Source organism: Euprymna scolopes, chromosome 28, assembly GCF_053919585.1.
Source record: "Euprymna scolopes isolate OS-2025 chromosome 28, ASM5391958v1, whole genome shotgun sequence".
Taxonomy (NCBI): Eukaryota; Metazoa; Mollusca; class Cephalopoda; order Sepiida; family Sepiolidae; genus Euprymna; species Euprymna scolopes.
The window spans coordinates 91163764-91188887 of NC_136509.1; the positions used below are offsets into that span (position 1 = coordinate 91163764).

The 25124-nt window shown below is 38.8% G+C and overlaps 1 protein-coding gene across 22 annotated transcripts in view; it reads right to left on the bottom strand.

The window, feature by feature from the left end:
- LOC145249721 (E3 ubiquitin-protein ligase NEDD4-like) overlaps positions 1-25124 on the bottom strand; it is a 622527-nt gene that overhangs the window by 150519 nt on the left and 446884 nt on the right. For 21 of the 22 annotated variants that reach the window (XM_080111610.1, XM_080111606.1, XM_080111604.1 and 18 more), the window contains one exon: positions 17513-17597. In XM_080111610.1, coding sequence (XP_079967736.1) covers positions 17513-17597 — 85 coding nt within the window. Of the gene's footprint in view, positions 1-17253; positions 17312-17512; positions 17598-25124 lie in introns of those variants that run through there. The other variant, XM_080111624.1, reaches the window with a different exon arrangement.

Genomic DNA, 25124 nt, shown 5'->3' on the forward strand with positions numbered 1-25124 from the left:
GAGGGGTGGATATAAAAGGGAGAGGGGTGGATATAAAAGGGAGAGGGGTGGATATAAAAGGGAGAGGGGTGGATATAAAGGGAGAGGGGTGGATATAAAGGGAGAGGGGTGGATATAAAGGGAGAGGGGTGGATATAAAGGGAGAGGGGTGGATATAAAGCGAGAGGGGTGGATATAAAGCGAGAGGGGTGGATATAAAGCGAGAGGGGTGGATATAAAGCGAGAGGGGTGGATATAAAGCGAGAGGGGTGGATATAAAGCGAGAGGGGTGGATATAAAGCGAGAGGGGTGGATATAAAGCGAGAGGGGTGGATATAAAGCGAGAGGGGTGGATATAAAGCGAGAGGGGTGGATATAAAGAGAGAGGGGTGGATATAAAGAGAGAGGGGTGGATATAAAGAGAGAGGGGTGGATATAAAGAGAGAGGGGTGGATATAAAGAGAGAGGGGTGGATATAAAGGGAGAGGGGTGGATATAATGGGAGAGGGTTGGATATATTAAGAGAGAGGGTTGGATATATTAAGAGAGAGGGTTGGATATATTAAGAGAGAGGGTTGGATATATTAAGAGAGAGGGTTGGATATATTAAGAGAGAGGGTTGGATACATTAAGAGAGAGGGTTGGATATATTAAGAGAGAGGGTTGGATATATTAAGAGAGAGGGTTGGATATATTAAGAGAGAGGGTTGGATATATTAAGGATGAGGGTTGGATATATTAAGGATGAGGGTTGGATATATTAAGAGAGAGGGTTGGATATAAAAGGGGAGGAGTGGATATAAAGGGGGAGGAGTGGATATAAAGGGAGAGGAGTGGATATAAAGGGGGAGGGGAGGATATAAAAAGAGAGAGACGGGGGGGGGGGCAAATAAATAATGCATACTCTTTTCTGCTTTCACAGAAAACTTTCAAAGTGCAGAATCTCAGATTATTACCAGCTCAACAACACATTCACCCCCACCCCATCATCATTACCAGAGGCTATCAATCAGATAGAAATCATCCTCGCAGAGAGAAGAGGAGGGTGAGTGGGCGAGAGTGACGGTTTCTCCACCTACTGATGCAATATACATGTGCATATCAATATCACATACAGCCTCAGATCACACCATCAATGCTGCTGTCGTCGCCACAGCAAGGTGACCTAAACAACACCTCATCTTTTCATAACTTTTATAAACAAACCACAAAGCATGTTGGGTAAAATTAGAAAAGCAGAACAGATTTAATAATGAACAGCAACACGTACATGTGTCATGAACATTTAGGCAACAAAGTGTAGTAAAGAAAATGTATTTTTTTTTTTTTTTTGCAAATTTCACTGAAATTGGTTTCAGAAACTGTGCGTATGTATGTTCACTTTTTGTGTATGTCTGCAAAAAGTTTTTTTTTTTTTTGCCGGGTTTCTCGGTCAGCTCACTCCTTAAAACTTTTTATATGCTGTCTAAATGATAATATCTACGAGTTACGAACGGTTCACGCACTATTTTTTTTCCAGATTTTTTTTTAGATTGCTACATGTTTCTTTCGCTTTTCAGTATAAAAAAGCGAAACTGGATTCAAATCGGCAGTTCCCTGGCCCATGGAAAACGATGTAAACATTTGGTCAATGTCGGCTTTTCACCGTCATATCAGACAATTGCTTTTATCTGGACACTCCCCTAATAAACGGGGGAGCTGGTTTTCCCCAAAGTTGGGTAAAAACAAATAAACCGGATTTTGACCTCATTAAAAACTGTCCTGCAGAAAATATTAACTGCGACTTTATTATTTGACCCCATTAAGTGCGGGCAACTATCAATTCTCTTCTTACCTATAAAAATTCAAACGTCTTCAGTAACTCTTTCTTGCTGGCCGAGTGGTTAACATGCCATGTTTTTTTCACATTTTATTTTCCAACTTTGCCTCAGGGCTTAGGGTTCAATTCTAAAATACGCAGAAACTGGCTTGTAGCACCAAACTTAAGTCGCGTGATGTTTGACTTTATTAAATTCTCGCACATGTCAATTTCACTTTATAAACTTTAAATTAAGACAGTTTTCACTTCCTCTCCCCTCGTGGCCGAGTGGGTTGGATGTCCCGGTTATTTTTCCCCCTTTCTTTTCCACCTTTGCGTGAAGGCTTCGGGTTCATGTCTACCTTCCTACGAAAACTATTTTTTTTTTTTTTTAAACTTTAAACACGGGTTTTGTTTTTGATCTACCCCCACCAACACACACACCTCCAAACACTTGGGCAATGCCGGGCACCCCCGCTAGTATATATATAAAAGGCAAAACGGCAGCACGCGTTTTTGTATGTCCAAGAAAAGTTGGGTTTTTTTTGGGGGGGGGTCCCGATAGGGTTCTAGAGAGGGTTACTGTTTTCGAGAACTCTTTATATACCCCCTTAGATCATAATATCTACAATTTGCAAACACACATCATCTCTACATTTATTTTAATCGACTTTTATAAAATTCACTCTATTCTGTCCTTTTGCATATGTGTTGGTCTTTTTCATATAAATAAAGCAAAACTCATCGATGCAAAGCCGTCCGCAGCCTTTTGTGCCGGGACATCTTGAAAACAACTTTGATCAATGTGGGGAAAACCCTTCATATCAGACAATTGCTATTCATTTGAGAGTTCCCCCTTTTTCGGGAGAGCTTGGTGGGGAAACATAAATGAAATGGCAGAAACCTGAACTGGCCTTCAGCCAACGGTTATTTCTGCACCTGCATGAACTCCTTCACTTAATTATTCATTTATGCAAGTCAACTTTTTGATTGATATCATTAAATTTGAATGCTTTTCACTTCCTATGGCTTCTTAGCGTAGTGGCAAGATGTCATGTTTTCTTTCACTTTCTTTTCATCTTCACGTCACGGGTTCGAGCCTGCCTGCCTGCCTGCCTGCCTGCTAACACATTTTTTTTGTCTTTGACACCTCCAAACACCTGGGCAACGCCGGGTACCCCCTCTAGTTATTACTAATCGTCACTTGTAAAAAAAATCATATACAAATGTGACTGTTTCACTAGCAATGTAAAGCCTTGTCATGTGTGTAAAAATGATTATATTAAAAAAACAAAGCATTACAGAGAATAAAAATGTCCACGAAAAGATTGCTTATGATTGAAGGATTAAAGGTATTGTTTTTTTTTGTAATCCTAATGAGAATATTTACAGATTGAGAAATGGAAAAAGTCTGAGAGGATTATTAACCCCCACACCAATCCCTAACCCACCTATCCCAACCTCCCACGAGAGAATTAACAATGAATCAGACATTGTTTTAAGATGGACGGAGTGGCTGATGATTTGTGTTTCTTCCTCCAACCACACCTTAAAATAGGGATAGGTGATTGCTCACTAAGAGAAAAATCCCCAACTAACCTTCCTTTTACTCTTATGCATCTTTACATACATGTATATGTGTGTGTATATGTGTATTTATCCCAGACTACAGACGGCCTAAGAAGCTTCTGTTTGCTGAGTTCTAACATGGCAAGCACTCCCATGGCGGCCAGAGAAAACTATTTAAAGGCATCACTGAAGGCCTTCAACGTTGATCCATCATCATGGGAGCAGACAGCTTTAAATAGAGCCAAGAAGTTTCAACAGAAATAGGTTACTTTTGCCCTGGTCAACGATGGGTAGCCCTGCTAGTAGCACATAAAATGACAGACTTGGCAACCAGCAACTTTGCCAAGTTTTCTTATTCTTGCATATGTGGAGAACCTATGCCAAAAAAAAAAAAAGAGGTTTTGCTACAGTAGGACTTGGAAACGTCCCCATATAAGTAAGTATCCTGTACCTCTACAAGGCCACCATTCGCCCATGTATGGAGTATTGTTGCCACATTTGGGTTAGTGTATTTGCTACTAGTCTCTCCCTATTAGGGTTTAAAAGAGAGTTACCAACCTAATAGGTCCTGCACTATTAACTAGGCTGCAACCGCTGTCCCTTCGACAAAATGTTGCATCCCTCTGCATGCTATTTTACAAGTATTTTCATAGTGCATGCTCCGACGAACTACAAGCCCTTGTACTCCCTCAACGGAAGTGCACTAAAATCCCGCCCCTACACAATAAGAATCCCTAGATATAAGAAAGCCTTTTACTCTAATAGTTTCTTTCCTAGGTCTGCTAGACTTTGGAATTCTCTTCCAGGTTCCTGCTTCCCTGACTGTACTGACATGAAGTTCAAGTGTAATGTAAACAAACATCTTGCTGCTTAACTCCCCCATATAGTACCCCTTACATATTATGTCCCAGATAGTAGCCCCCTACATCAAAGTGGCACTGTGCCTTGTCTGGGGTGAAAACACAAAAAAAAAAATAAAATAAAAATTTCAAATAACTAAATCCCAAAGAAACCGTTGCGAATAAAATTATAGTTAAACATCACCTGGATACTTTAATACTGTGGTGTTTATTAAGTTGGCGTTCATCTCTTTAAAATATGCAACAATCGGAAGTGATTATTGAGCGGGGAATCACATGCTAATCAGGGCTCTACATTGCGAGAGAAACAGTCGCATTTGCGAGTGATTTTTCAAAGTGGCGACTAGAAATAATGAAACGCTTATCTTTTGGCGATTGTATTTCTTTCACTGACAATCTTCCAACGCTCATTACCGAGTGAAAAATATCTTTTCAACTTTTTTTTTTTTTTTTTTTTTAATAAAACGAACAAAGTTAAATTATTTAAACAATTAGAGTTTAATAGAACAATATACTCTTTTTTTTTTTAACAAAGGCTGTTTAAAAAAAAAAGTATTTGAAGAAATTAGAATGTTTATACCTTCAAGTATCAACATAAAATTTGTTGTATATATATATATATATATATATATATATATATATATAATTACACTTATTAAAAAAAAAAAAAAAATCACAGAACTAAAATGTCATATTCTAAAAATCATGTGGGTTTGGCTAGTAAGTTTTCTATTTGGCTAGTAAACGAAAATATTTAGTTGTCAAAGGTCAACTAAAGATAAGTGTGTCCGTAGAGCCCTGTTAATGCAAATGTATCCGTGCTAGTTTTATATATTAACGAGCAGGAAAACCCGACGTTGCTCAAGATGGAATGAGAACTATTTCTCTGTATTTTTTTTATCATACTCATCACACAATGTTACTTCCTTTATTTTTACCCCCCTCCCCTTCTTCGGGCCCTAATATAGTTAGTAGACGACGATGCACATGTTTTATATTCTATTAAGATGAGGATTCAGCACAGACAGTAACAAAGACTCGGGACCACTTCATTGTCTTCCCCAGAAAATTTTATACGTCTTTTTCGTATAAATAAAGCGAAACTAATCAAAGTGATGGCACACTTCCTGGCCCTTCCTAGCCTGGCATGTCTTGAAGGCAATCAGTTTTGATCAATGTGGGGAAACCCTTCATATCAGACAATTCCCATTCATTTGGACACCGCCTTTTTTGGAGGAGCTGGTTTTCCCCAACATTGTAGGAAAACAAATACGAGGCGGAAAGCTGTAAGCTTAACTGGCCTACAGCCAGACGTTCATTTCTGCTCCTGCGTGATTTTTAAATTACCAACTCATTCATTTCTTTTTCATCGCTAAATTTAAACACTTTACACTTCCGCTGACATCATGGCACAGCGGTAAACTCTCAGGTTTTCTTTCACTTTCTTTTCCGCCTTCATGCCAAGGGTTCGAGCCTGCTTGTCTATTAACACTTTTTTTTACACACCTACAAACACCCGGGCAATGCCGGGCACCCCCGCTAGTTAATATTAATCCCTATATATGCATTGAACAGATACCATAATACTTAGTCCACTATGGTAAAAAATCCATATAAAATTTCAGTTAGAGTAACCCAGTAGTTTCCAATAAAAAAGTGGGACAGACGGACAAAAAGAAATATAATATAGACATAGATTGAAACACCTTTCCTTTTAATCCCTGAAAATTTATTCACACACTGAACAATCTATCAATAAATTGATTTGAAATTCATGATTATTTCATTAATATTTTTATAACTTGTTATTGTAAACATCTGTTTGTGTCAACGATTTTCCAAAGATATCTAGATAAATCTGTTTAGTTTTTTTGTTTTTGTTTTTTTTTAATAAAGAAAATCATCAGTTTAATTATTTGACTGTTTTTTTTTTTTTTTTTTGTTTTTTTTTATGGTTTCCAATCTTTTCTTAAAATAGAAAATAAAATTCTCAGGTCTGCATTTTAGAAATTTAATTGATTTCCATCTTAATTTGATGCAGAACATCTAGTTTTATATTTCTCCCTCTCTCTCTCCCTCTGATTAAAAAAGAAAATACTTGAGAACGATTGAATTAGCATTTCCTTGAAAAGCAGCTTCAGACGATCAACAATAACTTTTAACTACCCTCCTCCCCTAGTCTGAAGGAGGAGGAGATATCTGGAAGGACAGCCTCCTGGAACCGAGCCGAACTATACAAGATGCCTTCAATAAGTTTCCAGACTTTTTTTTTGTACAGACATTTAAAATTATTGTAGACTCTTGAAAATTCAGTATGTTATTGTTATATGTCTTATGACTGACCAATTTTTTATGATTTCAGGTTCAAATGAACAGGTACAGCAGGAATTGGAATACACCCTACTAAAGCCTGATTGTCACAGCTGGTGAATTTCAAAGATGGAATCTGGATGTGAGGAAACTTTAGAAGAAAGATATGCAATGAAATTCTGTTTTAAATTTGGAAAAAATGCCACAAAAACGTGTGGAATGCTTCAGATTGCTTTTGGACTATCTTGCATGAATCGAGTGCAGTTTCAAATAGGATAAGAGATTCAAGGAAAGCAGGGAATCTGTGAGAGATGATGAGAAGTGTGAGAGGAGTAAGGACACCAGAACACCAGAGTTGATTGGCCAAATAAAGAATTTCATGGATAAGGGCCGTATTGTGTCTATAGAGACAATAAGTGCACAGTTTGATGTCAGTGAAAACTGTACACACAATTATTTGTGAGTAACTGAAGATGTGGAAGATTTGTGCAAAGTTTGTGCCAAGGGTGCCTAGAGAAGATCACAGACTATTTGACCAAGATGGGCATCAACAGTTCCTCACCAACCCTACAGTCTAGACTTCGGTTTCCCGGAACTTCCGCCAGAAGAGGCCTGAATTCTTCAAATCAGGTCAGTGGCATCTCCACCAGGACAATGCACCAATCGACAACTCCGTTTTTGTCACAGACTATTTGACCAAGATGGGCATCAAGTCAGTTCTGTTAACCTCTATGTCCAAACTTTGCTCCCTGTGACTTTTGGTTATTCCCTAAGCTCAAGAAAAACATTATGGGCTGTAGTTATAACACCCTTGAGGCTGTGACAAGGGTCATTGACACACACACATAAGAGGACTTCAATGGGGTCTTCTAGAAGTTGTTGGAATGGTACAAGTGCATTGCAGCCAGAGGAGATTACTTTGAAGGGGACTAAAGTTTCATTATCAATAAAAGGGTCCATACGAAAAAAAAGTCTGGAAACTTATTTAAGACACCCCATATCACAAAGAAGAGATGCCATGTAAACAGACCTCACAATACATAATGGCATAAAAATAGCGGGGTTTCATTTTCAAAAGGGACAAATTCTAATAATATGGAGAGGAAAAGAAATACAATCCATCGCTAATTTATTTTTAGTCAAATTTCAAGAAGAATGAAAAATCATTAAAAAAAATTTTTTTTTTTTTTTTTTCTTTGGACTGATCGAGGTCCGGTTTCAAAAAAATTGATTTAAACATCAAAATTTTAAGGCCGAGAGAAAACAAATGAAAATCTTTCAAATTATTTTTTTTAAAGAGTTAGATTTTAAAAAATAAAAATTCAATAAATCTGTTGCCTTTTTGAATAGAAACCTGTAAAGTGTCTTTTTTTTTTTTGTTGTTGTTGATGTTTGAAACATTGTTTAGTCAGGCAGTCATTTACAAATATAATCTTCAAAATTGCACCCCTCACATATTTACTAATTATGCTCAAGTGGCCTTTGGGTCTTGATAAGTGGTGACACCTTAGTAAATAAATTGAAAAATAAATCTTTATGTGATTTTGCCAATAAAATAAACTATGTTTCATAATTTTTGAAAAATAAAAATTAATTGTATTATTCAGACTAGTGTTCTGATCTATGATTTTATTCGCACGTTTCGACCTTCAGGTGTCTTGTCAAATTCAAAATTTGCATAGAATTATCAATTGAACCGATTATTTAATCCAGAGGTAGATTGTTCTCGTCTTGTCAACCATGATTAGGTAGAAGTGTAAAGTGGTTCTGGGTATGACTTTAAAAGACATTTAGTGATGAAGCTCAATTTGGTGGCTGTGGGGAACGTGGAGTTGCCTCATAGTTATCATTGCTCCGAGATTCACTTTGGCCCAGAATGGTAATACCTGTTAGAGCATCTGGTGTTACCAGATCAGGCTGTCTGAAGATACTGACCTCCTGACCTCATGCATCAAACAGTATAGATGACTGGAGACCGCCTCTAAATTAAATATCCCCTGACACTCCCGCTTTCGTGGGAAGCCAGTTCAACTTGCCTAGGGTGAATGCCTTAGAACAACAACAAAGTGTAAAGTAACTTTTTAATTATATTCTTAGCATCGCTTGTACAGAAGATCGAACCTTCACATCTCCAGAAGACTAGTATAAGCACTTTATCCATTGTGCTATGGGTTTGACAAGATGCACCCGAAGAAAATCGGAAGTTACATCAGCCAAAAGTTTGAAAAAATAAAAAGCCTTCAAAATGAGAAACAGCGGTCCAAATAATTAAAATAATATATAAATACTAATTTAAAGATTAAAATTGACTGTTTAATTAAAGTTTGGTTTTATGGCATACCAACCATCTGTGGATTATTTAACGACGAATAAAGTCATCAAATATTGACAAGATACACCCAAAGAAAGTTGGAATTTACATCAGTCAAAAGTTTCAAGAAGAAAAAAAATAAAAAAAATACTGTAGTCTACATTGCATTGTACAGAGCCTACTGTTCTGTTTATAAAATTATTTTTTAAATATAATGGCTTTAATTACAGTTTAAAAAGCAAAATTCAAGTATCATGCTCCAATTGTGCTCTAAACAAAAAAACTTCATTTCGAACGCGCCCCTGTCAAATCAAAGAACCTATTGTTGATTTTATATGGCAGGCTTTTCGGTAATAAAACTTCTCAAATGCACCAGGAATGTTAGACTGCATAAGGTGTTAACTTTGATCAAAATCGCCTATTCCTTCTTTCATCGAATTATAGATACTTATCAAGGACATTCTGATACAAATCTATATAAGAACACTGCCAGGCACATAAAGTACCGTTGTGTGAAATTTCCTAAAAAATCAGCCCAGCCATTTAAAAGTCCATAGGGAACGAACTCACAGACAGACAAAAATTTCTTTTATATAATAGTAGAGATAGAGATTATCTATAAATAATTAGCCATTGTTAATGTTGATCTATACAGAATAGTTTTCATCCAATTTATTTCTTCACATTTGTGACTTACAACTCACAAAACACCACCATTTCAGTATCAATCCAATGACACTTTTTTTTTATGAGAGCTGCATTTTTACCTCGTACGAAAAATCGATTTTGTGTCTTAACTTTGTGCAGCAGAATAATTGATTTATAGACAATTTTGAACCTCCATATTTGTGAAAGTGATGCAGAGTACTCATCAAAATTCAAATACAATGCATGGTTAGAAAAAATAATGATTGATCGTTGTTAGAATGTCAAAGCTCATTACAGTTTACGTTATTCCACCCACATCTTCCTGGAGAGCCTCGGACTAAACACAGATGGTTACATGCTGAGTGAGTTGTGATACTCTGGATGGATCAGGCAGGTTATACGCATCACATTAGATACAGGCCTTACTCTCAGAGAACTTTCTCAACCGCATTTTTGTAACAGAGCACAGGCATGAGTATGGCAGCCGTATGCAAATGCCGAACCATGTGCAAAATGACGTCACGGTGAGGAAGAAAAGAAAAAAATATAAAAAGAAGAATGTGTGTGCCAACCGAGGATCACATTCAAGAAGACAGAGATCAGAGATCATAATTACATTCAAGAGGATTGCGATCACGTTAGAGATGTGGGGTGATGTCACAGTCATAACAAGAAGTCACACATGGCGAGAGAGTGAGGAATAAAGTTCTTTTCTTAAAACCTAAAACAGCAAATTGAATTTGTTTCCTTTGCAACAGAATCTACAACATCTTGGGTCTACCTGTTAATACGTGCGTAACGTTCACTTGATTAGCGTACTCTCAATTTTTTTGTGTGAGGCACTGTGGAACATGACATTGACCCTGGTTCAAAGTGAATGAGAAGGGCAGGATCTCTAGATCTATTAAGGGGTCAAGCCAGGAGACAGTGATAAATGCCAGTGTTTGGTTTCAAAACTACCACTAAAGCAAAAGACAGATTCATAAGAGTTAAATGAAGAGAATAAGTAAAGACGACCAATTGAGCAGAGTTTGATGAACAACTCTCAACATAACTATGTTAAATACTGTGTTTATTTTTTTACCCTATAGAATAATCATGTGAACAAATGTCGCTTGCACCCTATGCATAAGATATTTATAAAAAGAATTCAAGAAATGATCATGCACGCCCAGTGCACTTCTCTTCTTATTGTTAAAAAGATTCTCCGCAGTTTTCAATGAGACTGCAATCAATACAATGGTGATGCCGTACAGATTATTCTATTTAAGTACGAATGAACAGCTGCTTATCTTTTAAGATTTATCAGATGGAGCCAAGGGAGAGAGTGAGAGAAGGAAGTAAATAAGAGGAGAATAAAGAGGACAGAGTGAGAGAGAGAAGAAGAGAGAGAAGGAGGATAGAGAGAGAGAGGGGGAGGATAGAGAGAGAGAGGGGGGAGGATAGAGAGAGAGAGGGGGAGGATAGAGAGAGAGGGGGGAGGATAGAGAGAGAGGGGGGAGGATAGAGAGAGGGGGGAGGATAGAGAGAGAGGGGGAGGATAGAGAGAGAGGGGGAGGATAGAGAGAGAGGGGGAGGATAGAGAGAGAGAGAGGGGGAGGATAGAGAGAGAGAGAGGGGGAGGATAGAGAGAGAGAGAGGGGGAGGATAGAGAGAGAGAGAGGGGGAGGATAGAGAGAGAGGGGGGATGATAGAGAGAGAGAGGGGGGATGATAGAGAGAGAGAGGGGGGATGATAGAGAGAGAGGGGGGATGATAGAGAGAGAGGGGGGATGATAGAGAGAGAGAGAGTGAGGAGGATGGAGGACAGAGAGAGAGAGAGTGAGGAGGATGGAGGACAGAGAGAGAGAGAGAGAGTGAGGAGGATGGAGGACAGAGAGAGAGAGAGAGAGTGAGGAGGATGGAGGACAGAGAGAGAGAGAGTGAGGAGGATGGAGGACAGAGAGAGAGAGAGAGAGAGTGAGGAGGATGGAGGACAGAGAGAGAGAGAGAGTGAGGAGGATGGAGGACAGAGAGAGTGAGGAGGATGGAGGACAGAGAGAGTGAGGAGGATGGAGGACAGAGAGAGTGAGGAGGATGGAGGACAGAGAGAGAGAGAGAGTGAGGAGGATGGAGGACAGAGAGAGAGAGTGAGGAGGATGGAGGACAGAGAGAGAGAGAGTGAGGAGGATGGAGGACAGAGAGAGAGAGAGTGAGGAGGATGGAGGACAGAGAGAGAGAGAGAGTGAGGAGGATGGAGGACAGAGAGAGAGAGAGAGTGAGGAGGATGGAGGACAGAGAGAGAGAGAGAGTGAGGAGGATGGAGGACAGAGAGAGAGAGAGAGTGAGGAGGATGGAGGACAGAGAGAGAGAGAGAGTGAGGAGGATGGAGGACAGAGAGAGAGAGAGAGTGAGGAGGATGGAGGACAGAGAGAGAGAGAGAGTGAGGAGGATGGAGGACAGAGAGAGAGAGAGTGAGGAGGATGGAGGACAGAGAGAGAGAGAGTGAGGAGGATGGAGGACAGAGAGAGAGAGAGAGAGTGAGGAGGATGGAGGACAGAGAGAGAGAGAGCGAGGAGGATGGAGGACAGAGAGAGAGAGAGCGAGGAGGATGGAGGACAGAGAGAGAGAGAGCGAGGAGGATGGAGGACAGAGAGAGAGAGAGCGAGGAGGATGGAGGACAGAGAGAGAGAGAGCGAGGAGGATGGAGGACAGAGAGAGAGAGAGCGAGGAGGATGGAGGACAGAGAGAGAGAGAGCGAGGAGGATGGAGGACAGAGAGAGAGAGAGCGAGGAGGATGGAGGACAGAGAGAGAGAGAGCGAGGAGGATGGAAGACAGAGAGAGAGAGAGAGTGAGGAGGATGGAGGACAGAGAGAGAGAGAGAGTGAGGAGGATGGAGGACAGAGAGAGAGAGTGAGGAGGATGGAGGACAGAGAGAGAGAGTGAGGAGGATGGAGGACAGAGAGAGAGAGTGAGGAGGATGGAGGACAGAGAGAGAGTGAGGAGGATGGAGGACAGAGAGAGAGTGAGGAGGATGGAGGACAGAGAGAGAGTGAGGAGGATGGAGGACAGAGAGAGAGTGAGGAGGATGGAGGACAGAGAGAGAGTGAGGAGGATGGAGGACAGAGAGAGAGTGAGGAGGATGGAGGACAGAGAGAGAGTGAGGAGGATGGAGGACAGAGAGAGAGTGAGGAGGATGGAGGACAGAGAGAGAGTGAGGAGGATGGAGGACAGAGAGAGAGTGAGGAGGATGGAGGACAGAGAGAGAGAGAGAGTGAGGAGGATGGAGGACAGAGAGAGAGAGAGAGAGTGAGGAGGATGGAGGACAGAGAGAGAGTGAGGAGGATGGAGGAGAGAGAGAGAGTGAGGAGGATGGAGGACAGAGAGAGAGAGGAGGATGGAGGACAGAGAGAGAGAGAGTGAGGAGGATGGAGGACAGAGAGAGAGAGAGAGTGAGGAGGATGGAGGACAGAGAGAGAGAGAGAGAGTGAGGAGGATGGAGGACAGAGAGAGAGAGAGAGTGAGGAGGATGGAGGACAGAGAGAGAGAGAGTGAGGAGGATGGAGGACAGAGAGAGAGAGTGAGGAGGATGGAGGACAGAGAGAGAGAGAGAGTGAGGAGGATGGAGGACAGAGAGAGAGAGAGAGTGAGGAGGATGGAGGACAGAGAGAGAGAGAGAGTGAGGAGGATGGAGGACAGAGAGAGAGAGAGTGAGGAGGATGGAGGACAGAGAGAGAGAGAGTGAGGAGGATGGAGGACAGAGAGAGAGAGAGAGTGAGGAGGATGGAGGACAGAGAGAGAGAGAGAGAGTGAGGAGGATGGAGGACAGAGAGAGAGAGAGAGAGAGAGTGAGGAGGATGGAGGACAGAGAGAGAGAGAGAGAGTGAGGAGGATGGAGGACAGAGAGAGAGAGAGAGAGTGAGGAGGATGGAGGACAGAGAGAGAGAGAGAGAGAGAGAGAGTGAGGAGGATGGAGGACAGAGAGAGAGAGCGAGGAGGATGGAGGACAGAGAGAGAGAGAGTGAGGAGGATGGAGGACAGAGAGAGAGAGCGAGGAGGATGGAGGACAGAGAGAGAGAGAGCGAGGAGGATGGAGGACAGAGAGAGAGAGAGAGCGAGGAGGATGGAGGACAGAGAGAGAGAGAGAGCGAGGAGGATGGAGGACAGAGAGAGAGAGAGAGTGAGGAGGATGGAAGACAGAGAGAGAGAGAGTGAGGAGGATGGAAGACAGAGAGAGAGAGAGAGTGAGGAGGATGGAGGACAGAGAGAGAGAGTGAGGAGGATGGAGGACAGAGAGAGAGAGTGAGGAGGATGGAGGACAGAGAGAGAGAGTGAGGAGGATGGAGGACAGAGAGAGAGAGTGAGGAGGATGGAGGACAGAGAGAGAGAGTGAGGAGGATGGAGGACAGAGAGAGAGAGTGAGGAGGATGGAGGACAGAGAGAGAGTGAGGAGGATGGAGGACAGAGAGAGAGTGAGGAGGATGGAGGACAGAGAGAGAGTGAGGAGGATGGAGGACAGAGAGAGAGTGAGGAGGATGGAGGACAGAGAGAGAGTGAGGAGGATGGAGGACAGAGAGAGAGAGTGAGGAGGATGGAGGACAGAGAGAGAGTGAGGAGGATGGAGGACAGAGAGAGAGTGAGGAGGATGGAGGACAGAGAGAGAGTGAGGAGGATGGAGGACAGAGAGAGAGAGAGAGTGAGGAGGATGGAGGACAGAGAGAGAGAGAGAGAGTGAGGAGGATGGAGGAGAGAGAGAGAGTGAGGAGGATGGAGGACAGAGAGAGAGAGAGTGAGGAGGATGGAGGACAGAGAGAGAGAGAGTGAGGAGGATGGAGGACAGAGAGAGAGAGAGAGAGTGATGAGGATGGAGGACAGAGAGAGAGAGTGAGGAGGATGGAGGACAGAGAGAGAGAGAGTGAGGAGGATGGAGGACAGAGAGAGAGAGAGTGAGGAGGATGGAGGACAGAGAGAGAGAGAGTGAGGAGGATGGAGGACAGAGAGAGAGAGAGTGAGGAGGATGGAGGACAGAGAGAGAGAGAGAGTGAGGAGGATGGAGGACAGAGAGGGAGAGAGTGAGGAGGATGGAGGACAGAGAGGGAGAGAGTGAGGAGGATGGAGGACAGAGAGAGAGAGAGAGAGTGAGGATGATGGAGGACAGAGAGAGAGAGGAGGATGGAAGACAGAGAGAGAGAGAGTGAGGAGGATGGAGGACAGAGAGAGAGAGAGAGAGTGAGGAGGATGGAGGACAGAGAGAGAGAGAGAGTGAGGAGGATGGAGGACAGAGAGAGAGCGTGAGGAGGATGGAGGACAGAGAGAGAGAGAGTGAGGAGGATGGAGGACAGAGAGAGAGTGAGGAGGATGAAGGACAGAGAGAGAGTGAGGAGGATGGAGGACAGAGAGAGAGTGAGGAGGATGGAGGACAGAGAGAGAGAGTGAGGAGGATGGAGGACAGAGAGAGAGAGTGAGGAGGATGGAGGACAGAGAGAGAGTGAGGAGGATGGAGGACAGAGAGAGAGTGAGGAGGATGGAGGACAGAGAGAGAGTGAAGAGGATGGAGGACAGAGAGAGAGTGAGGAGGATGGAGGACAGAGAGAGAGTGAGGAGGATGGAGGACAGAGAGAGAGTGAGGAGGATGGAGGACAGAGAGAGAGTGAGGAGGATGGAGGACAGAGAGAGAGTGAGGAGGATGGAGGACAGAGAGAGAGTGAGGAGGATGGAGGACAGAGAGATAGAGAGTGAGGAGGATGGAGGACAGAGAGATAGAGAGTGAGGAGGATGGAGGACAGAGAGATAGAGAGTGAGGAGGATGGAGGACAGAGAGATAGAGAGTGAGGAGGATGGAGGACAGAGAGATAGAGAGTGAGGAGGATGGAGGACAGAGATAGAGAGTGAGGAGGATGGAGGACAGAGATAGAGAGTGAGGAGGATGGAGGACAGAGATAGAGAGTGAGGAGGATGGAGGAGGACAGAGAGAGAGAGAGAAGGACGAGGAGGACAGAGAGAGAGAGAGAGAGAGAGAGAGAGAAAAGGACGAGTATGAGGAGGACAGAGAGAGAGAGAGAGAGAGAGAGAGAAGGACGAGTATGAGGAGGACAGAGAGAGAGAGAGAGAGAGAGAAGGACACAAACCAGTGGAGTGAGGAGAAGAAAAAAGAGGAGAAAGAGATAAAAAAAAAAAAAGATAGCAAAAGAGAGAAGACAGATTTTGAATCCCTTTGTTAGTTGGAATTGGTCAGCAAGGTCCCATGTTTCTAGCTGGTCAAACACTTTGGTGCACAATCTAAAAAGTCCATTTGCACAAAATGAAGAAACAGTCGAATTCCTAAGCTCTTTTTCAAATGACAATAAAAAAATAAAAATAAACAATTATCTGCGTGTGCACCTTCGTGTGAAACTTGAGCTACAATAGAGTTGATATGCAAGAGTTGTAATGATAACCACCGGCATGTTTGTGTAATCATCTGACTATCTCAACAATCAGGAAATAAAAGCTGAGGACACTCTGCGCAGAAAGAATACAAAATGCAACAGTTATCATTTTTATGGAATCAGGGTTATAAATAAACCTGATTTCTGATATGGAAATAAAAATTCAAGAGATAAGAAAATTTTCGGACCAAGACGTGCAATAATTGAATGGGTAGTGTGGGATAATGAACAACAAATAAACGTTTAATTTGTGTGCGTGTATATCAACGATAATGTTGTATTAAACTTTCTGGTTTTCTTTTTAAAAGCCTTCTCTTTGCATAACTTCCGCTCGGCTGTGATGCAGTCGCCATCTTAAGACGTAATATTCGGATGACACAAAAAATAATTGCAAAAAATGTTTCCGCTTATGTACACCGGGTTATGTGGCATAATCATGTCGACACACTGGTTCTTGTTAGACCACTAACATTAAGCAAGGTTGAGCCCTGTCAGTACCAGATGGGTGACCATTTGGGAATACTAGGCACTTTACGTAAAAAGATAGGGACACCTTGTATTAAAAAAAAAAAAAAAAAAAAAAATTAAGATATGTATTATTTGGACCATTCAGACTATTACCACTATTACTACCACTACTATTACCACTACTACAAATACTACTACTATTATATTACTATCACTACCATCACTACTACTACCACTACTACTCTACATAATTTGTATCATTTCTACTAAGCATAATCAGGCTATTCTCTGTGCTACTGAATTTTTTAGATGAACATTGATAATTCTTATTATTTGGATTATTCGGACTACTGTTCTCATCTTTAGGGTTATTTTCATGACGTTTTGGTCGATGTAATTTTCAACCTTCTTAAACAAGTACCCATAGTGTAATGGATATTATTACTACTACTACTATTATTACCACTAGGATGGAGAAGGGTGTATTAATCACTAAAATCTTATAATCAAGTTTATTATCAAGATATTATAATATTAAATGTGCATTCATCAATGTTTGTTGGAGGCTTTTACTTACTTTTTTAACAAACAAAAGGCTTCTGAATTTTTTAGATAAGGATTGGTAATTCGTATTTGTTTGGATATTTAGACTACTGTTCTCATCTTGAGTGTTATTTTCACGTTTTGGTCTATGTAACTTCAGATTTTCTTTAAAAATTTGTGGCGTAATTTAGGCCTTGAGTGGTGACTAATTAGTGTGTGTGTGTGTGTGTGTATATATATATATATATATATATATAAAAATTCATGTCATTTTGAAGATGGACCACTGGTTCTATAAAATTAATATCTTATTCAATTAAGATGCAAAAATATTAAAGAAAAAAAATAATTATTCATTTTTTTTTTTCTTAGTTTTTGTCTGATCATCTTGAGTGTTATTCATACGTTTCAGTCAATGTAACCTCCGACCTTCTTGTAGAACCTGTGGTATAATTTAGGCTTTGAAAAGTGGTTACCTATTAATATATATATATATATATATAAATCTGGTGTCATTTTCAAGATAAACCACCGGTTCTATAAAAATAATCTTATTCAATCAAGAAAAAGAAAAAAAAAAAAAAAAAAAAAATTGAAATTTTTTGTTTTTTTTACTCACTTTTTTCTTAGTTTTTGTCTGTGTGACATCAATCACTCCATTTTCTCTGTCACCTCTAAATAATGTAATCCGCACATAAGGATCACTGAAAAAGGATAAAAACAAATATTTTTCATTAAATAATATTTAACAGTTAAAAAACAAAAAAACAAACAAAACAAAACAAACATTAGAATGATCATCTGTTTAATGTCTTGTCTTCATGTAAACTCAATATGGAGGCTTTGATAAACAACCGTGTCTGTGATTAGAATCATGTGCAGAGTAGATCAACATGTTGCACAGTTTTTAGAAACTGACTTTAAAACCTATCTCTGACCAGGTCTTTATTTCTGTTAAAACCAGTTCATTCTATATTTTCTTTAAAATTTAAAAATTTAACAGTTAAAAAAAAAAAAAAAAAAAAAAAAAAAAAATCTATAATGATCATCAATTTAATTTCTTGTTTGCACGTGTTGGAGGGCTTTTAAAAATTGACTTCAAACCTAACCTATCTCTGGCCAGATTTATTCCTATTTCTCTCTAAACCATCCTCCTATATTTTCTTTGGTCTCCCCCACCCCCGTCAACTAATTTTCCTACTTTAACGTTTCAGCTTCCATGAAACCAAAACAATTGCATTCATTCTTTCATTGTGACCATACTAACAGAGTCTCCTGTTCTACAGATACACCTTCATATGTAACAGAGCACGGACATGCATATACAAGTTGCGTGCAAAATGCGAAGTGACGTCACTGTAAGGAAAAAGACTATAAAATGGAGAGATTATGTTAGACGACACAGCCATAACGAGAAGTCACGCTTGGCGGTTTTTTGGTTGGCTGTTTTTGTTTTACGGCATATCAACCCTTTTCAGGTTATTTAATGCCGCATCCAACAATTTTGAACAAAAAGTTTTTAATAGCATATGTTTGTTTTTTGTTTTTTTTTTCAACTCAGTTTCTATTCAACCCATAGTTGGGACCCTAACAGGTACTACCACTCCAGGTCAGAGTGGACTTGGGAGAAATGGTAATTAAAGGGTGGCTCCACACTCCTCAAAGCCTGCAAACTGGGGCCTCACCATCAGATATAGTTTAAGATCATATCCAGGACTCACGCTTGGCGGAAGAATGAGGAAATAAATGTTGTCGTTAAGAAAAGCTTAGTCCAAGTTATGGTGCACCGTGTTACACATATCGCTCAGATTTTCCCCACTCTCTATCTGTGCCTAAATCAAAACGTAGATTCCATGAACAAAGTTTCTTTCTTAGAACAGCACACCAGTGGAACTCTGTTCCGTCTGCCTGTTTCCCACCTGACTACAACTTGGATATCTTCAAATCCAACGTAAACAAATTCCTGATGAACCCCACCCCTTAAGTAGACATTTTATGAAATCTCAACACTAACGTACAACATACTGTACATGCAATAACCCTTATCCCTGAGTGGCTTCTGGGCCTTGATAAGTGGTGACCTTGTAAAAAAAAAGATTTAATGCAAGCCTTTCTTTAAAACTTATCCCACATCAATGGTAACATTCACGTTGTTTTATCACGCATCCAACACTGGCCATGCATCATCATATATCCCTAATAAATTCTTTCCTTGGGCAACAACACGGTAACAATCTGCTGGGAATAATAGAAGTTTCCTGGACTTGCTCTACCCAATCCTAAAAACAAATCCTATAAATCTGCAGAAAGGACATTTTTATTCTACTGGTTTAATTGTGCTATTGGAATTGGCGGCGTTTCTACAGAATTGGGACAATATTTTTGGAAATCATAAAACTGAATTTCACACGAAAATAATGGTATCTACGTATTCCTCGCATTTTTAAGATTGTATCCAAAAATTATGAAAATCGATAAGGTAGAAAATTATTTATTAAAGAAAATAAAAAATAGAATTTGAAGAAAACAATCGTAACACACAGGAGAGTTCAAAAGGGAGGTAATTTTCTGGTTTGATTTAAACAAGATTTTTCACCTGCTAACACAAAGTTTTTTCTTCTTTTTTTTTAATTTAATAATATTCATGTAATTCCGGCTGTATAAATTGGAAGCTACCATTGTAACTTATTAGAATTTACAAAAAAATCAGTTGAAACCATTGTTTTTTTTATCTGAAAACTCCATTTATGGACTACAAAATCTCGTCCCAATAATGTAGAAGGGCCGAATTGGTTTCTCAGTTCTTTCTATAATCAGTTACTTACAGGGGGGACTAAGTAAACGTTGCCAACATCCATAAGTGAAAGAAGTGGTATTATTAAAGTGACAGGATTCGAAATTAGCACAGACAGGCCGTCAATCCATGTCAGTAGCTACTTCACCATGTTGGTGTTGGTTTTCCCAGTTCTTAATAAAATCAGGTACTCACAAGCGGGACAACGTAAAGGTTGGCAACATGCAAGTGGAAATTGTGCTATGGAGTTGACTGGACTTGAACTTGGCACACCCAGATTGTACATCCACTTCATCATTGTCACCTCCCTAAACTTTTGGGCTGGTGAATCTCTGCCGTGTCTGAGGATTATTGATAAGGTTCAAAATCATGAAATTCAATTGGCCTTACCCTTTCTCCTTTACTGCATCCTCTTTCTCACAAACACAATGAAGCTAGTCTCAGTCTCTTCCATAAATAATACCATGTGTTTCTTGAAATTGTCTGATCTATTCCCTACTTCTTTTGTTCGAGTTTGTTCGTCTAAATCTAAGGGTCTCCATCAATTTGCTGTTTTGATACCTGATTATAATTAGGGCTAGGACAACCGCATATTCTTTTCATTGTTTTGACTCTCGAGTATATATCTGGCACAGTTAGACACAATCAACCGAGAACCACATCACTCTACATAAAGACACAAGATATCAATGGATGAGAATCAAAACAAGGAAAAAATATGCTGTTATCATAGCCCTAATTATAAAACAGCTTCCAATTCCAGTAGCTTCTTTCCAGGAACTACAGGCTTGTAGAATACTTTCTTCTGACCGTTTTCCTCCTACCTACAGCATTAGTCTTTTCAAACCACATGTCAACAGGAATCTGTTATTTCTTCGAGAATCATTTTCCATTATCGTTAGCTTTTACATCAAGTGGATTCATAACTTGTCTGTAGCAACCTTCATAAATAAATAAAATTTCATATTTTTTTCCTGTTATTTTCTTTTTGTAAACATTATTTAGATTTTTTGTGATTGGGAGTCGGAGTTGGAATCTTAGCAAATTGCTTTATAAGCCGCAGTGAAAACTATCAGATTCCAATTTGGTTATCTTAAAAATATATGAATTATTTAAATTGAATTTAGATTTCGTTTACTGTAAAAAGGTAAAACAAAACAAACAAAACAAAAAAAGCAGAAAAGGAAACAAGAAAAACTAAAAAAAAATAGAAAAAGAAAAACAAAAAGGAAATGAAAAACAGAACAGGAAACAAAAAAAGAGAAAAGGAAACAAAAAATAGAAAAGGAAAGAAAAATAGAAAAGGAAGGAAAAACAGAAAAGGAAGGAAAAAACAGAAAAGGAAGGAAAAAACAGAAAAGGAAGGAAAAACAGAAAAGGAAGGAAAAACAGAAAAGGAAACAAAAAAGGAAACAAAAAAATAAATAAATAAATAAAAAATGAATTCACAAACCCTAGAAAAATGTGCCCTTTTAACACATCAAAACGCTATCGTATTTTATTCACCATATGCTGATTGCAGCCATAAGTCAAAGAATATTTTTAAGACTGGAACGAACTATTTTGCGTCCATAGATCACCTATAGTTTTCACATTGACATAAGTTTTTTTTCCTGTGGCTGTTGTTTGTTGTTTGTTTTTTTTTTAAGAGTTAATTTAGTAAAGATTAAGAATCAAATTGTAAATCATACTGTTTCATTAAGAATTAGTGCTTTAATTGACTTTAAATAATAACCGCCCAATTTTTATTTTAACAAAGTCCACTCAATAAAAAAATGAAGGACGGATAAAATAAACTTCTATTGGTCAACACATTATCTTCCTTTCAACATTTAAGTAGATTGCATAATGAATGCATAATAAAATGAAGTGAAGGCGCGGGAGAAATGTTATCAGTGTCCATCGTCATGTTTACACATGATCGGACTGAAACAAAAAAAATTGTCTCCTGTTTCCACAAATCTATCGATATAAATAGAAAGACAAGTTTAGTGACGCAAGAAAACACTCGATCAATATATTGAGATTAATCAATAGGTTTGATGGTAATTAGATAACGCTGTGACTGATTGCTGTGCATGTTGATAAATGTGTGCGTTTGTCGATTACACAACAGTAGTAAATAAAGTGCACGAGTCCAAAATGGCTACCAAGTTGAGATCATTCTTTGAACTACTGTTCTCATCTTGAGTATTATTTTCACATTTCAATCGATGTAACTCCGACATTTTCCAGATGTCTCTTGTTGAACTCGGGAATCTTTTTTTTTTTTTTGTCAAATTTGGGACTCTCCACGGAATTTTGAACAGAACCTTTTATTTAATCCACGGAGTAGTATACTCTCGTTCCTTCCGTTATGACTAGGAAGAAGTTTTAATTTGTAATTGTATGCTTTGTAGCACCCCACACTTAGGATTGAACCTTGAATTATTCAGATTACTGTGGTCATCTTGATTTGTAAGCCATGTTTAGCTTCAGAAGAGTTTCCGATGAGAGTTATTCTATACAAGTCCTGGAGATGACAAATTCTCAGTGGACAGCTGTTCTGTACAGGTTCCGGATTTTATAATTTTGCAGCCAAAGAGCAAAAAATCCTTCTCGTGTTGACACGAAAAAAAAAAAAAAAAAAAAAAAATATGTGCAAGGTTGCTTAAAAAAAAAAAAGGTTTAATTTTTATGGAGCAATTCTGGTTTCTGATTGGTTGATAACAGAACGTGAATTAATTTGATTCGTCAGTTTCTAGCAGCAGCATTTATAAATAGAATCTCCCAACTGTGAGGGATCATGCCCCATTATGAGTCAAAAATATTGCAACACACAACATTCCGGTTGATGTAACCTCCAACCTTCTTCAGGTGTATCTGATCAAACATTTTCAAATTAAACTTTATTTAACCCATAGGGTGGGGGCATGTTCTCGTTATGTCAGTCATGATTCGGTAGAAATCCTAAGTAATTCACAATTGTATTTTTTTTTGTTTCATTTTTGAGAATTGCCTACACTGAGGATTGAATCTTTAACCTCCAGAATAGCGTAACTTACCACTGAATTTCACCAAGTACTCTACCGGCAGATAGATTCTAGAGTTTGACAAGATAGAGCTAAAGATGGTCAAACTCAGAAATCTGGATGGAATTTCGAATGGAAATTTTTTGTTTAATCCAGATTGAGTAAAAGTTTGAAGTAATTCGCAATTGCATTTTCTTTTTTTTGTTGTTGTTTTTGAGCATTGCCTGCTAGATTCAATCTCTTCAGATTGGCAATCATTTAGAGATATTGTCGAGATATTACATTAAAAAAAAAAAAAAAACATAATAAAAAAAAATCACTGGTTCTTATCACCATACTAGGTTGGCGTCAGGAGGGGCATTCGGCCTATAACACTCTGGTCTCGATTAAGAAAATAACTTACAAAGAAACCTGATCAGAGATAAGTTCGAAAATCAATTTTCTAAAATAATACAGACCATGCTAAGAAGCAGAAGGGAGGGAGGGGAGGCATCTAAACTGCAGAAGCATTTAAAATGCAGCAGATGATGCGGATGATATTAGATTAGAGATGTCAAAAAGATTTTCGTGTCACATTTAAAATTCAATCAATATTTCTCTCCACACGATTTCATTAGCTAATTTTAGTCACTGAACTCCTCTCACCAACTATGATGATACGAAAGTAACAAATCGACAGTGATGTAACGTGGTTTATGGCATATCAACATTTTTTGCAATTTGTTGATGTTAAAACAATATCGATAAATGATACATGGATTGATTCCAATAAATTCATGGTATATCAACAGGTTAAGGTTGATTAAAACCAAAAACCCAAGATATATAACTACTTCATTTACTCACATAAAATTAATATACGAAAGCATAAATTTATGCGTAAACTTGAAGTATTTACTTCAAAAGTGCTCAATACGTACGTAGAGCTAGTTAGTAAGTTATAAAATGTATATGGCGATTTAAGCTACAAGTGTAGCTTAATCGGCATATACATTTTATTACTATATATATATATATATATATATATATATATATATATAAATAAAAGAGGGAGGTGGTGTTTGATCAACACTGCTGGGGAGCCATGATTCAATATGCTGTTTTGTTTTTAAATCGCCTAAACAGTGTTTCATGGTACAAACTGATGATTCTTGAAAACTTAGGACTATTGTGAGTTTGAGAAAGCGAGTTTGAGAAAGCAAGTTTGTTCAGCAATTGCAAATGACTTCCTGACAAAATAATTTTCCAATGAAGGATTAAAAATTAATTTTTTATAAAAAATTCTTTATATGGTTTTTAAGGTTAAAAAAGCTTCCAAAACACATACACACACACATATAAAATAAACAAAAAGAAACAACTTTTATTGACAACATAATGTATAAAATAGAGTTAACAATGGATGCAATAATTTTTAATTAATAGGGAAATAACTACAGATTATGTCCCTTGGAACTGCATGAAATGAAAGCAATGAATCTAATACAAAGTAACTAATGAATTCCACCTCAATGAGTAACTTAAACTTCCAAGAGAAAATGAGTATTTATCTGAATATACTTAGGTATACATTCTGATACATACATTATAAATCCAGCAACCAAGAAGAAAATACTCAATTTAAGTTCGTATGACTAATAAACAATACGATAGCTTTCCCCCAAAAAGCAAAATGGTCACCTCAACATATTTAGAAAATTAGTTTTGCATGCACACACAACTTAAACTCCTTGTAGATTTATAACCCTAGTTAACATACAATATATAATAGCTATTAGCTAACGTAGATTCCATGAACAAAGCTTCTTTCTTAGAACCGCACGCCTGTGGAACTGTCTTCCGTTTTCCAGCTTTCCAGCTGACTACAATATGGTTGTCTTCAAGTCCAATGTAAACAAGTTTTTGATGAGCCGTTCCACTTAAGTTAACAAATTGACCGAATTTCCATTACTAACGATTACTATATTGTCCAATTGACTACTGTACACTCTTTAACCCTTATTCTCGAGTGGCCTCTGGGACTTAATAAGTGGTGATGCCTATGTAAAAGAAAAAAAAAAAAGGTTTTTTTTTTCTCTGCATGTGTTTGACTGGGGAAGGGGTTGAGGGAATCACCTCAAATGGACGAATGTAATCAGTGCCAAGTGAAGAATTCAAAAGAATCGCAAAGAAATACCAATTTTATGAAGAAAACTATCGTTATGCATGTAGCTCTCCCTTTTATTAAAATTAAATTGATATTGCACATGTACGTTTACTTAATTACATCGCCATGATAAACAAAGTGAAAAACACTAAATAAAATTACATTTTCTTGAAAATACTATTTAAGGAGTACATGGTGTAAAGAGCCGACATTTGGATATAGCATTCTACAATGTGTATTGATTAGGTATGTATTATTCCAATCTGTATCTTAATAGTTT